At 37.5% G+C, this 13,606-nt stretch overlaps 2 protein-coding genes across 2 annotated transcripts in view; one reads left to right on the top strand and one right to left on the bottom strand.

Annotated features, from left to right (window-relative positions):
• PMAIP1 (phorbol-12-myristate-13-acetate-induced protein 1) overlaps positions 1–13,606 on the bottom strand; it is a 442,512-nt gene that overhangs the window by 190,353 nt on the left and 238,553 nt on the right. The gene's annotated exons all lie outside the window — the stretch shown is intronic.
• Positions 1–13,606, top strand: part of GOLPH3 (golgi phosphoprotein 3) — a 35,159-nt gene that overhangs the window by 16,284 nt on the left and 5,269 nt on the right. Inside the window, exons 2-3 of the mRNA XM_062612874.1 lie at positions 5,670–5,801; positions 11,759–11,873. Of these exons, the coding sequence (XP_062468858.1) occupies positions 5,670–5,801; positions 11,759–11,873 (247 nt within the window). The remainder of the gene's footprint in view (positions 1–5,669; positions 5,802–11,758; positions 11,874–13,606) is intronic.

Below are 13,606 nucleotides of genomic sequence, written 5' to 3'. Positions count from 1 at the left end.
CTAAATAGACCTGGATATAATTGCCCTTAGTAACTTCCCGTGATGCCAGCAAGCACAGAATTTCCAGCATGTTTGTCATCTGTGATTTCTGAGAACGTAACATAGAAATAGTCTGCCACATATTGGAAAGTCCAGATAGCAAGGAAGAAACCTGTGTTTGGGAAAGCGAGACACTTGTTTGTTTATAAACAAAACAGTAGTTTTATGCCTCAGAACTTTTATACCTGTTGCTACTACCAGCACAGTATTTGAATGTCATCCAGGTAGAAGTAATAAAGGTAATAGCAAACTCCAGCAGAGTTCAGGAAGTCTTTTTCTACTTTTCACCATCCAAGTAGATCTGGTTGATTTTTTTTTCCTCTGAAATATTCTTCTAAGGGAAAACAGGGTACCTGTAAATTCAGAATTTACTGTTTGCTAAAGTGAACACTTTCTTTAACCTATATTGTGCCTCCTGGCTGAGAAACCCTGAAGTTAGGGGTTTTGTGTCTTCTTGATAGACCGTCAGGTCAAAGCTAATACTTTCAAAACCTGAAGAGGCTGTAATCGGTGTTTATCTTGGCTTCCTGTTACTTCCCAAGCTGGCCATCTCCCCTTCTGATGGGACTACCCAATCAACATTTTCTCTCTGCTGTCTCTACATGAAGTTTTAGAAATTGCATTCTTTACCAATTTTTGAAGTGTTTGTTTGTGTCTTTTGTAAATTAAGAACTCAGAATTTCCGGAGAGCAAGAATTCAGGGGTTTGGGTAGCTGTAGTGACTTTTCTGTTTCAGAAGGTGTAGTTTATTTCCATTTGGCTACCATAGGTCTTTTGCTTCTAAGTAGAGGGTGCTAGGTGAAGGCTTAAGGGGTATTATTAAGTCTGAATGTAAAATGAAAAGGCTTTTACTAAGAGAAGTATAGACCGGGTAGTGTTATATCCATTATCCCAGGGAAACTCTGCTGTTGTGGTTCTTCGTAAGTATAAATTGAGTCTGAGTCAGGGCTGTTGTAACCCTCAGTTATCTATTACGCCTTTATAATGCTTTTTTGAAAGACTTAACAAAGCTGATTTCCATTAGCCATGGCTTTGTGGTCTGCAAAGTAATCTGTAATATCTTGAGACTCCCTGGGTTGTATCAGGGAATGCATTGGCAGCTACAGTCTACAGAATGTTGTACAGCACAATGTAAACAGGTGGCGTTAAACAAGTAAGTTAAATACAGAATTTTTGTTTCTGTGAATTTTTATTTCTATTTATTTATCATGTGTGTATCTTGAAGACTCGGGCTTGGAACTCTGCAAGTGTTTCTTTTCTTTTGACTCTTAAGAGATTTCAGTGGATTTTTCACTCTTTTCCGGTCTGTGCCAGGTATAGTGCTACTGACACTACTATTCTGAGTTAGCTGAAGAATCAGAGAGAATGTATGTTTCTGTAGTGGGGAGAGATTTTTAGTAACTCTTCTGTTGTAAAATGTAAAAACTATTTTAACTAAAAGATTACCTGGTCTTGTGTGAGTCTTTTTTTTAGTCACTCTAATCCATTAAAGATTTGTTCTTCATTTGTTCCTCAAGAAATATTTTGAGGTAATGTCTGTAAATGTGCAATGGCATCAGTTGTATGGAGTGCTTCAATAAAACATTTCAATATCCACCAAATTCTGAATGCTGTTCTGTTGTGTATGTGTATTCTTGCTGTGGTTTGTCCATCTACCTGTGGCTTTATTACAGCATACACAGATGATCCCAACAGGTTTTTCAAATCTGGGTGATAATTTTTGAGTTGCTGAATGACATTATTTATTTGTCTATGTAGGAGTTTTCATAATTTTCAGCAGTCCTTAGACACACTTTTTGCAAGTCTTAGGACCCTATTCCATTTTAAGTATAGCTTTGTGAAGCCTGAGACGCGGGGACCTGGAGGCAAACTGGGAAAGGGTGTTGTTAGGGAATAATATGAATTAAAGTTTGTACTGTTTTATATACAGGTACCAGCTGGGGTGTTCCTACAGTAAGTAAGGAAGCTGCAAGAGCTTGTGCTTTGCTCAGCAGAGCTAGAGCCAGCATTATTGGTAAGGATTAGTTGTACATCTGTATATCATACAGCTTTGTCTCTCTTGGAGCAGAGGCAGGAATAAGATGGCTGCTCACTGTAAGTAGCATAAATACTTTGCTGTCTTGTCAGCACCATCTGTGTGAACAGATCTAAGGAAATCCATGAGGGCCACAAATTCAAATCGTTATAAATCTCTAAGTGATAAGTTACTGTTTTGTATGTCACAGTAAGATGAGGTGGGGAAGGGTGCTGCTGTACGAGGGAGAGTGTCACAGTTTGACAAGTGCAGCTAGAGGCAAGGAAAAAGCAGAGGGTGGAAGATAAGGTAGGCTGGGTAACACCCCGAGGTATAGGGCCATCATTAGGAGATGGACTATAGTGAGAATTTCAAGTGAATAATGGCTAACTGAACTGGAAGACCTTTGTGAGCTGGAAATCAAATAAATGGAATGGGAAGAGGAGAAAGCGAGTAAATGCTGCTGGAGATGGTGGGAGAGAAAAGGCCTAATGAACACGGATTTTGGGTAACTTAGTCTAAGCACAAAGTGCGTTTTTGTTGTAGCTCTGTGCTTTGCCATAGCTGGGTGGAAAGTCTGAGCTTTCAAAGTTAATATGGTAACAAGTTTCTGTTACAGACTAGTCTCATTTCCCTTTATGCTTGTCTAGCAAATTAGTTTTTGCCTGAAAATTTCTAGGTTAGCTCTGACATAAAATGCTTTTGTGCTGTGTTTGTGTAAATAAACGTGTCAGTTGTAAATATTCTTTTGATCTTTGAATCAATGTACTGTTAAAATTTGTTTTGCAAGCTATTCATAGCTTGAAGTGCTGTTGTAGTGCAATTGCTGTCAGATAAAAATAACTCCCTGCCTTGTGAGATCTCTTTTTTTCTTTTCCTGATGCTTAGCAACTTTAATGGTATAAGTATTTCACTGAGGTAGGATGTTTATATAATTATAAAAGACTTGTAGGAAGAAAGGTAAAGTAAAATTACTTGGTGTTGTGTTTGTGAGAAAACTAGTGCTGTTTGAGAATATTAAATAGTGGAATGACTTGCATCTGTAAGTAGTGGTCTTTGATCTTCAATTTAAGTGTTCTGAGGCTGTTAGGTATTTGGAATAACAGTGAGAACAGTGTTAAACAGTCAAGCTAAATCCCTGTTTTGTTCCATAACCTGTAATGAACAATGAGTAACCTGTTCAGGGAATGGTGTGCACAGACTGACAAAACCTCTGTCCGTGTACACTGGCTTCAGCTGTGTGGGAGCTTTCAAGGCCATGTGCGGTTTACAGATCCATTGCTGTCTGTCAGACGTGGTTATTAATCTACTGTGAGTTTAACTTTTAAAGGGTATTTTAAAAAACTTTTGCTTTTGTGGAAAACCAGTTGAAACATAGATAAGAAGTTGACCTCTTACTTTTCTAACCAGTGAGCTAGGTTCATTTAGCACATTTTAGACATTGTTTGTGGGGAAAAGGCAATTGTTTCCTGTGCAGATAGTACATTATTTATGCTCCCTCTCTGTGTATTATTATTATTATTCTCTCTACTTCTTTTGCTCATTTTCTGCACCATCTATAACCTCCTTAATAGTCAGTAGTTCTATAATGCTGAGTGTTACTGTTGTGCGTTTTATTATAGTTATGCTGTATGCCATTTAAATTGGGTGTCAAGAAGCTTTTTGCAGTGTTGAAGATAAATGTCTGCTTCTACTCATTTTCAGTCATACCAAGAAGTTTGAGTTAATTTAAAGGATGATTTAGTTAAGACTGTAACATGCTTAACTGACCTTCTGTGAAGGTTCCCTTCAGTTGTCTGAGGTCGTTGCAGTAAGTGCCAAAAACGGTCCATCTGCCTAAACTATCTGGAAAGATCAGTTTAATGGATTGAAAAATGTTCAGGATATCACCAGCTGTTCTAAAGCACCTGCTTTCTCACTGTAGTCATAGCAGTATAATTGAAATACAGTGCTCCTTCTCTAGTGGTTCACCTGCAAACTCCTTACCTGCTGGGGTGGGGGACACACACACATATGCATTCTCATGACTTTGATGTCATCTAACCCAGTAGAACAGGCAGTTCCATTTACAAAAAAATATGATCTTTTTGAGCTGCCTTTCAGGATCACTTCATTAAAAATTGTTGGATGGCTGTGCAGTCTCCATCACTGGAAGTTTTCAAGACTTGCCTGAATAGAACCCTGAGCAACTTGACTTGGCTTAATAGCTGAACCTGCTTGCAGCAGGGGGTTGGACTAGAGATCTCTTGTGGTCCTTTCCAGCCTGAGTTAATCTGTCATCTTCTATTTCTCTGCAACTCACTATAAAAAGAAATTCAGTTTTCATTCCTGATGGAAAAAACAGCACTTCAATTGTTTGTGTATTTATAAAACTTTTTTTGTGAACAGAAAGAAGTGGATATTGTGCCACAGCTGTAACTTTGTGCAGTAGATTTTTAGTTTGTATATTTTGTCTTATTTCAAAAATTATTATGTAAGGAGAGTATTTAATTAGAAATAGTGGAATGTAGGAGTCTCTTTTTTTTGTTTGTTTTTATTTTTTTACCCTCCCCATCAAGCAAATATTGCTCCTTATCTTGCGTGGTTTTCAGCCAAGAAATGGCTGGTGCTAACCGAAATCTTAATTTACAGGAGGGCTGATTTATGAGAGTAGCTGTTGCTTGCAAAGTATCAGCTCTTATTAGAAGACTGATTAAATAACTTGAAATGTCTTGCCAACCTTTTATTTATGGCCTTTTAAGCAAATATCTGTGACATATTTCAGTAGTTTTTCAGAAGTATTGGTCATCTGTGTAATACAGGTCTTGAAAATAGTTAAGTGCTATATAGAAATAAGTATTCTCATGTTCCTGGAAATCTGTATTTAATGGCATGCATTAGTAAGGGACTGATTTGTAAGTTCAGTGGATTTCAGATGCGTGAATCTTATGTATCTGTATTGGCAGAATAGAATAAAATTGCATTGCTGGATGTCACATAATTCATAGAATAAATGTTTTGCTTTTTTGCAGTCTGTATAAGAATAATGGGTATTAAGGTTTAAAAATACATTTTCAAAGGATTTAAATAACAAAATAGCTTTTCCAACTAGTTGCTTGAAAACTTTGGTTTACTATATTCAAGCTAAAAAATGGGTTCTCTGGTTTCTACTGATTGCCACATTTGTGTTTCCAGTACACTCCATATTTTACTTAATATCTATTTTCAGCTTATTATTACTTTATCAGTGCCATATTGTTTATGGATGTAATACCATATAAAAATCTCTCAGGAAATTCAGATCAGCCTGTGTGGTGTAGGTAATGCCAAATGCTTGGTGTCTTAAAGGTAGTAAGGTTAGTTTGTCTATGTATAAACTACACTTTGTATCTTGTAGTTGTTCATGTCTTGCCCTTTCATTTTGTATCACTTCCCTGAGGTTTCCATGTTTCCTCAAAGAGCAGAAGACTTAACTGTCTCAACAGGGGATGAGTCTATTTCTCTTTCAGGAGAGGTGGTTGTGATGCTACTTCAAACCTGTGTGAAGACAGGAAAACTGCTTAGAGAATGCAGAAAGCCTCGTTTTCTGTTTGCTTTGCGGAGATAGAGATATCTTACTGTCTTTCATTCTTCACAGGGTTACACATCATTCTGGAATGACTGTATCTCCTCAGGATTGCGTGGTTGTATGTTAATTGAATTGGCACTGCGAGGGCGTCTTCAGCTAGAGGCTTGTGGAATGAGGCGCAAGAGTCTACTAACAAGAAAGGTAAGTGGAAGAAAATGATCACAGTTGCTTTTGTATCATGCTTAAGGAAGTACAGGACCTGTAAATTACATTGGTTATAAGAAAAAGACTTATTTTCTTTACGTGGGCATAGGGATCCTGAAGTGATGTAAGTTAGATTCACAGAGTTAAGTGTTTCAGTGGTGAGCTGACGTGCCTTCAGTACTTGTTCTCTGCTTCTGTTTGTTCTCTTGATGTGTTCCTGCAACTGTTCGGAATCTTGTACAAATATTTGACAGTGGGTCTGGTCAGGGTGCAGTGGCAGCCATTACTGCTGAGAGCCAGTACCACTGTTTGTGGTACTACTGCCGAAGGAAGTGGCTTGTGCAAGGTTGGTGAGATGTGGGCTAGAGCTGAAAAGAATGGCTGACAGCCTGCCAGCTGTGTCCTTCAAGCCATCAGTTTATTCTGGTGAACATGATGTTGCAGTTTGTGCAGGGGAACAGAAGGAAACTAACCTTGTACCTTGGGCCCCCAGAAAACAAAATTCTATCTAGTTTAAGCATGAGTGGTGTATTAAATATATTGTACCACTCACTGACCTTCTGAGATGGCCAGATTTTTAAGGTCCTTTATAAAATTAGCTGAAGGTTTCAGGCCTTAATGTATTACTTTTGCTCCTGGATTTTTCCATTGTATGACATGTGCAAAGTCAAAGTGTCAGAAGAATTTTTACTTCATCAGCATTAGAGGATACTTACTTTACAGGATTAATGAAGACATGGTCAAATGTTTTCTATCCATGACAGATAAATTCTCTTTTATGGCACTTTTCCCTGTCAATATTATCTTTTGCTAAGTTTTTTAAAGTAAAGGCTACAAATTCCCCAACCTTCTCCCAGCTTCACCCTCTTGAATCTAACCTCTGTTCAGACAAACAGCTCCTACTTCTTTTAGCTCCATTTAAAGCATACTCAGTATTAGTTTGCATATTTTTTTTTTCTCCAAAACTTTTGGCTTCTTAGGCATATAAGAATGTTTTTAGTATTTTTTTGTTGTTGTTGTTGTTGTAAACATTGTCAGCTCTATCAACCTGAAATTTTAATTATGAAGTGTTTTTTGCTTATTTGTTTTGAAAATGGCAAATTAACCTGGGTCTATCTACAATAAAGAAGGCAAGCAAGTTATTGTCTTTTTTTTTTTTTTTGTTTCCCAGTGTTTTATTTTGTGTGGTTTTGTTGGTTTGGAGGTGGGAGGTATGTTTTTTTTTTTTCTTGGTTGTTTTCATTGTTTTTTTTTAATTTGGTAGGTTTTTTCTTAATTTTAATTTTTGTTAAATTTTATCATGTTGTTTTGGGGGTGGGTGTGTTTGTTTTCTCCTTCCCTTCTCTTAATTAAGCTACCCAATATTAAAGGTTTTGTTATTCTGCTGTAAGGCAATTGAGATTTCTTTTTGCAGGCAGGAGGATTCTGTGAAAAAAACTTTAATTTAAAATTTAAATGAAGATTGGTTTCTGCTTAAATGATTTCTTTTTGGTGATATCACCTGGTGATATATTTGAGATTTCTTCTCCTGCACCAGCTCTCAGTTTGGAAATTATTTTCATGAATGACTTGTATTGTTTTGTGCCTTATTTTAAGTTCTGCATTAACATAAAATTTCAGTCTTGTTTCTGTGTTGGCTAGATTTAGATGCCTCAGCTCTACCAAGTGTCTTCCTTGATTCCCTTTTGCAGGCTTTGCTCCCCCTGCCCTCAGCTTATGCTGTGAATTAAATACTGTGCTTAGTGCGTGGAATGAGCTGTCTAGTGCATCCAAGGTTGTGATTCATGGCAGTACCATTTTCTATACCTTATGTCATCCAGATTAGCCCTTCTTCATCCTCATGCCAGGTCCATCTTTCAATTTTGTGGGAAGGTCAAACCTCCTAAAAACTCAAAACCTTGATTTGTGAATCAGAACCCTGTATCTTCAAGCCATGATCTGAAGGGAGGAGTTTAGTTTTCAGTCACTTTAGCCTGTATGGCAGATGAGAAGGGTAGTACTGTCTTTGCAAAGAAACTTACTGGAGTCTCTCTTGGATTGTTACTAGCATGTTTGCAGCCTTGTTGTGTAACCCCTCTGGCTGAAAAGCTTCAGTCAGCTTATTTTTTACTTTAGTTGCTATCTTGATCTTGTCATCAGGTGTGGCACAAGTGAGACTGCTGTCACAAGCAATAAGATGAGCACAAGAAGAGGGCAGAACTAGTTCTTCGGGCAGTAGTATGGATTTGTGACCAGCTAACTGTGGCCTTGCTCATACAACTGACTGAAAAGATTGCTAGCTACAATGATTTGCACATCAAGCCCTAAATCGGGTAGATCTTTGATAATTTTTGCAGTTTTTAAGACAGAACTTCAGAATGGATCAAGCTATATTAAATTCATGCTTGAATGCCATAGGGAGACAAATGAGACTAGAAAAACTGTCAGACAATATGATGTATTCATGTTGCAGCATCTGCTTAAATTTGGGTTAAGGGTATGTAATCACTGCATCATTTTGGAGTTCTGTCTACTGGTATCAGTTTTAGAAATAAATATTTAAATGTTGAGGTTTATGTATAAATTAATTTCTAGGGCTGGCGGTTATTGCAGATAGAAAATAGTACTCTGTGCTGCCCTACAACCTCAGAAAGAAAACCAAGCCATTAGAGTTATTAAAAGAAATCCCACCAAATCCTTGGCAGATTAATTTATACCAGTATTTTACAGCTAACAATTCTGAGTTATTAATTTATGAGTGAATTTTTGTATTTGTATCTAAAACTAGATTATGAAGTTTACTTAAAAATCAACACAAGAAGTGCTTAATCTTGAACATTGCTTAATTATAAAGCTGCATTTTGGAAAATGCAAATCAAGTACCCTGTATAATTGAAATTTCCTCAGCAGCTGGATGCAAGGCAAATCTAGTACCAAATCCATCACTGAGAAATTGGAATAAATAAAGACTTTTTGCAGTAAGGCTGAGACCACCATCTCTGAAGAGCCAGGATCTTAGGTTCTTTCTCTGCCTTACCTCCTCTATTAAAGATAGATAGAAGAACATTCTCCCTTGTGGATGTTCAAAATTCTGTAGTGATTTAATTCACAAGATCCCCAACCCACTTGATTTCCTGCTGCTCTTGTGCTCTTAATGACTCTGAAGAGTTAGCCAAGCTTATTCACCAGTTAATCCTTCAAGAAAGAGTAGACCCATGAAGGTAGGAGGGATGTGGCTAGTTTTCCATGGTTGCTTGACTCCATGTGTTGGGAAGGGAGGGGGTAGAGAAATACATTGAAGTGTGAACCACTTTTCACTTTCTTTTGGAGAACAAAGAAAAATTTGTCCCATGAATAGTGAGTGTAACAGAGAAGTGAGAAGAATCATTGAATCATAGACTGGTTTGGGTTGGAAGGGACCTTAAAGCTCATCCAGTTCCAATCCCTTGCCATCCACCTTCCACTGGAGCAGGTTGCTCCAAGCCCAGTCCAACCTGGCCTTGAACACTGCCAGGAACGGGGCATCCACAGCTTCTCTGGGCAACCTGTGCCAGTGCCTCACTACCCTCAAAAGGAAGAATTTCTTCTTGATGTCTAGTCTAAATCTCCCCTCTGTCAGCTTAAACGCATTCCACCTTGTCCTGTCACTACAGGCCCCTGTAAAAAGCCCCTGTCCAGATGTCTTGTAGCTCCCTTTAGGCACTGGAGCTGCTCTAAGGTTTCCCCAGAGCCTTCTCTTCTCCAGGCTGAACAACCCCAGGTCTCTCAGACTGTTCTCAGAGGAGAGCTACTCCTGCCCTCAGATCATCTTCCTGGCATCCTCTGGACTCGCTCGAGCAGGGAAGAAACAATGGTGTATGCCTGGCTGCAGAGAGCTGTAAACTTGGAGACAAAATTGTGCATTGTGGCTTCACAAGAGCTTATGGAGTCCTGACTAATAGGAGAGTCTTTGTTCCTTACAGCTCTTTCCTTTAAATGGCTATATGTTTTGGCTCATACTGTTGCAGTGCATTATATTCAGGCTAGCTTTTTAAATTTCTTTGCAGTGGTAGAAAGAAATACCTTAACCTCAAATAAGGAAGGCTGTTTTCTAAACTTTTTAAAAAAACCCTTATGTATATCCTAAACTTATAAGAATTTTTTTGTCTCTTCATTGAGGTTTGTTTTGGGGGTTTTATTTAGTTTTGTTTTTTTCTTAATAAAGAAGGTAAGAAAGGTGATTTCACATCTTGCCTGTGAACATGAAATGGTGAGCAGTAGATTACCAGCTGCAACAGGCTGGAGTGATCCAGTGTAATGAAGACTACTTTAATAAGACACTTCAGAGAAACTAAAATACTGCTGCAAAGTCAGTTTTGAAAACAAGAAATGATAGATAAGTGGGTGGGTTTAGGCTAATTATTAAAGGAGTATCTGACAGGTGGCTAATAGCCACAATCTAGCAGCTTAAAAGCCCAACTTGAAGCATACTTCTGTATAATTAAAGAACAGACACTTCAAAACAAAATCAGAATCTTGATGTAAAACTGCCAGACGTGATACCATTACATGTACTTAATAGAGGTCTTGAGTGATGCTGTGGTGGAAGCTTGTAAATCAGAAAGACAAACATGCATTGTTTTGTGTTTTTTAAAAAAAGAGTTTCCTGGATTAAAGTGTAGTTGTGTTCTTAAAATCAAACATCCTAGGGTTATGGTTGAAGTGATCTCCAGCTCCCCAAAATGGAGACTTGCTTTAATCTTGATGCAGTAAGAGATAATGAGGTTTCTCTGTTTTCCCTAGCAGATGTTTAGTCTTAAAATTCTCCATTGAATGCAATTCAGCAGCTCCCTGGCTGCTTAGCAGTTTAATTTGCCTGTTGAAGCTTTTGACAGTACATCCTGCTCTTTTGTATTTCCAGAAAAAGCTGATATCTTTTATTTTTTCCCTGAAATAGGCATCATAAAATATGATACCTTCTTTGTAAAAAATACCTTATATGCTTTCGGTTTAGATCTAAACAAACTTTGCCCTTTTGTTGCCGTCATTGTGGACTGTTCCATTCATGCTGATTTTTAATAAAAATCTTATTTTCTCTGCTTTATATATGCCATCTAAATTGGAAATAATTTTCCAGCTATGACCTCTTAGGTATTCACAGAGATCTCTCCAGCAATTTCCATTTCATCTCCATGACTTTTCACATCTCGCAGTTTGGGATCATCTTGCCAGTATTAAAGCTGTCTTAGTATTGTAGCTCATTTTAGTGTCATCTCAGACCCTATGAAAATGTACTGCACTGTACTGTTTATATTAAGGATGACTAGAACTACAGAACAGGACTAATGGAATGTGTTTCTAAAAGACACTTAAAGCTTTTCCAGGACACCTGACTACTGTGAAGTGCTACACAAAAAAAAAAAAAAAGCGCTTTCTCTTGCTTCTTCTCTTACATATTGTGTTATTTTTTTGTCAGTTGCCTGTTGCCTTTTTACCTGATGCTTTTAAAGTGCTAATTTGTAATTGTTTAACTGCAGTATTTTGAATAAATTGACTTGAAGCTATCAGAGAGTAGTTTAACACTATAGTTAGTAAGTTTATTTTGGGGAGGAAGTGAATGACCTGGCTGGGTTAGTGGAGTATCTTGCTTAAAGATTAGTCATTAGGCATGTTATTAATGCTATGGGGTTAAGGTTAATTTAAGTTATAGATAACCTGTAGATAACCTATAAATAAAGCTATATTAAGACATAGCTTTCTAATTAAAATCCTTAGATAGGTTTGGGGTTCTATTTTTCAACAAATAGGTGGTTTGTTTTTTTGGTTTTTGTTTTTTTGTTGGTTTTTTTTTAAGTTCTTAGGAGATGATTCCTTATTTTTTTAAGATTTCTTTAGTTTTGATAGCAGATTTTTTTTCTTTTTTTTTTCCCCAAGTTTTACTGGTGAATGTTTGTAGTATATGAATTAAGTCAAAATACTGTTTTATTCTGTCATAGGTGATTTGCAAGTCAGATGCTCCTACAGGGGATGTTCTGCTTGATGAAGCTCTGAAACACATAAAAGAGACACAGCCTCCTGAAACAGTACAAAATTGGATTGAACTGCTTAGTGGTAAGCCTTAGACGTAATGTATTTGCTTTTTTTACCCCCAGTAAAGGTAATTATCTAGCATCACTAGAGATATAAGGTTTTGGGGGAGAAAGTATGCAAAAAAGTTAATTAGTATGTTCTCTAAGGTAGTCTCTTGTTGACTGCAGCCTGTAATCAAATATAAGTAACTGTTGCTTTTGACTTGGTACAGAAAGGATCTATATGGAAGTGTCAGAGGACATATCAACTCTGTGGAAGAGGTGTCTTCTGCTGTTTCTGCAGTAAATCAGGACTGCACCCTGGAGATACAACTGCCTTTCTCTGTAATTGGAAATCAGGGTTAGTGGAAGTTTGGAGTGTAGGTGTATGGATTCAGTGTTCAGATCTTTTTGATGAAGAAAGGAGATAAGAATATTGCCACACAGATGTGAAAATTGAGGATTATTTGGCCAGTAATTATGAAGCAACAGAGTCAGGAGTTCTATTTTTTCATTAAGGGAGCAAATTCAATAAATATTTTCAAGTGCTAGATGTTTCTTGTTCAAAATAAAGTCTTCAACATGAGTACTTCACACAAAGCACTTTCTGCACTGCTAGTAAGTTGTGGAGAAAAACAAAACAAATGAAATATCAGATTTAATTTTTACAATTACAGTTAACATTTTTTTCATATTCGTTGCCAACAGTTGAATCCTTAGGATGTGTAAATTAAACTGAAATTAACAATGACCATTTTCTAACATGCAGTGCTTTTATTGGGTTTTGGGGGGTTTTCTTGTTTCTGTAGCCTGAATTCATCACCAGCGTTTGTTTTTACAAAACACAGCAGCCTCCTTGGAGTATAGCAGAACTGTACTTCACCTGTGCCAACACTGCAGGAGAAAAACACACTGTTTTGTCAACATCATGACTCTGGGAGGTTGGGGTGGGGCGTGGCTAATGATGCTTGAAGTCGTCTCTCTTAATCTGTTACTTGCCAACAACTGATATGTAAGAATTTGAAAAATGAACAAATTTCTCCACCTTTCTCTGCTTGCTTGTTTTCATTATGTTCTTCCCATTCATCCTGTACCACCGTTAACAGCCTTCCTTGCACATCATCCACATGGTACTCCTGTCCTTGCCATCCCTCCCTTCTTGCTCACTGACTGGCAGGCAGAGAGGGGAGACAGGAAAACAAAGCAGTCCTTGTCAGTAGGAGGCATGGCTGCAGTACAGCCTGGCAGTTCAGTTCTTGCTCAGCTCTCCCTCACTGTAACAGGCTGCAAAACCAACTCATTTTTCTTTTCCCAAATACATAATTTGTGCTGACATTTCACCTTCTCTCTCAGTGCAGAGCACATCAAGTTAGGACTGATTTAAAAAAGGTCAACTAATGAATGAACAATGTTGTATGTTTTCTTTGAGCTAAGCTGTTTCCCTGACCCTGCTGAGCTTTGGCTCTGGGAAAATGGTTATTGTCAGTGTGGTGACCAACACTTGGATCAAACATTTTTACTTAAATATGGTTATTACTAGTTCTTGAATGGCATTAGAGTTCTTTGTATTTCCCATGGTTTAGAGGACTGCCCTTTGAAGAGAAGTATTGTTGTGTTTTATTAGGTTTTATTTTATTATGAACTTTTTTTTCTTTAGGGCCTGATCCTTGAAAATAGCTACTCCCATTATAATTACCAAAAATGTGAAGAATGTGGCTTGAAGTTACTGTACATATGATTTCAGATCCATCATGGAAAGGTTAATGTGGACGTGTA

The sequence above is a fragment of the Pezoporus occidentalis genome, unplaced genomic scaffold, assembly GCF_034315485.1.
Source record: "Pezoporus occidentalis ecotype Australia unplaced genomic scaffold, CSIRO_AGI_Poc_V1 ctg162, whole genome shotgun sequence".
Taxonomy (NCBI): domain Eukaryota; kingdom Metazoa; phylum Chordata; class Aves; order Psittaciformes; family Psittacidae; genus Pezoporus; species Pezoporus occidentalis.
This window is presented reverse-complemented; position numbering and strand designations above follow the sequence as displayed.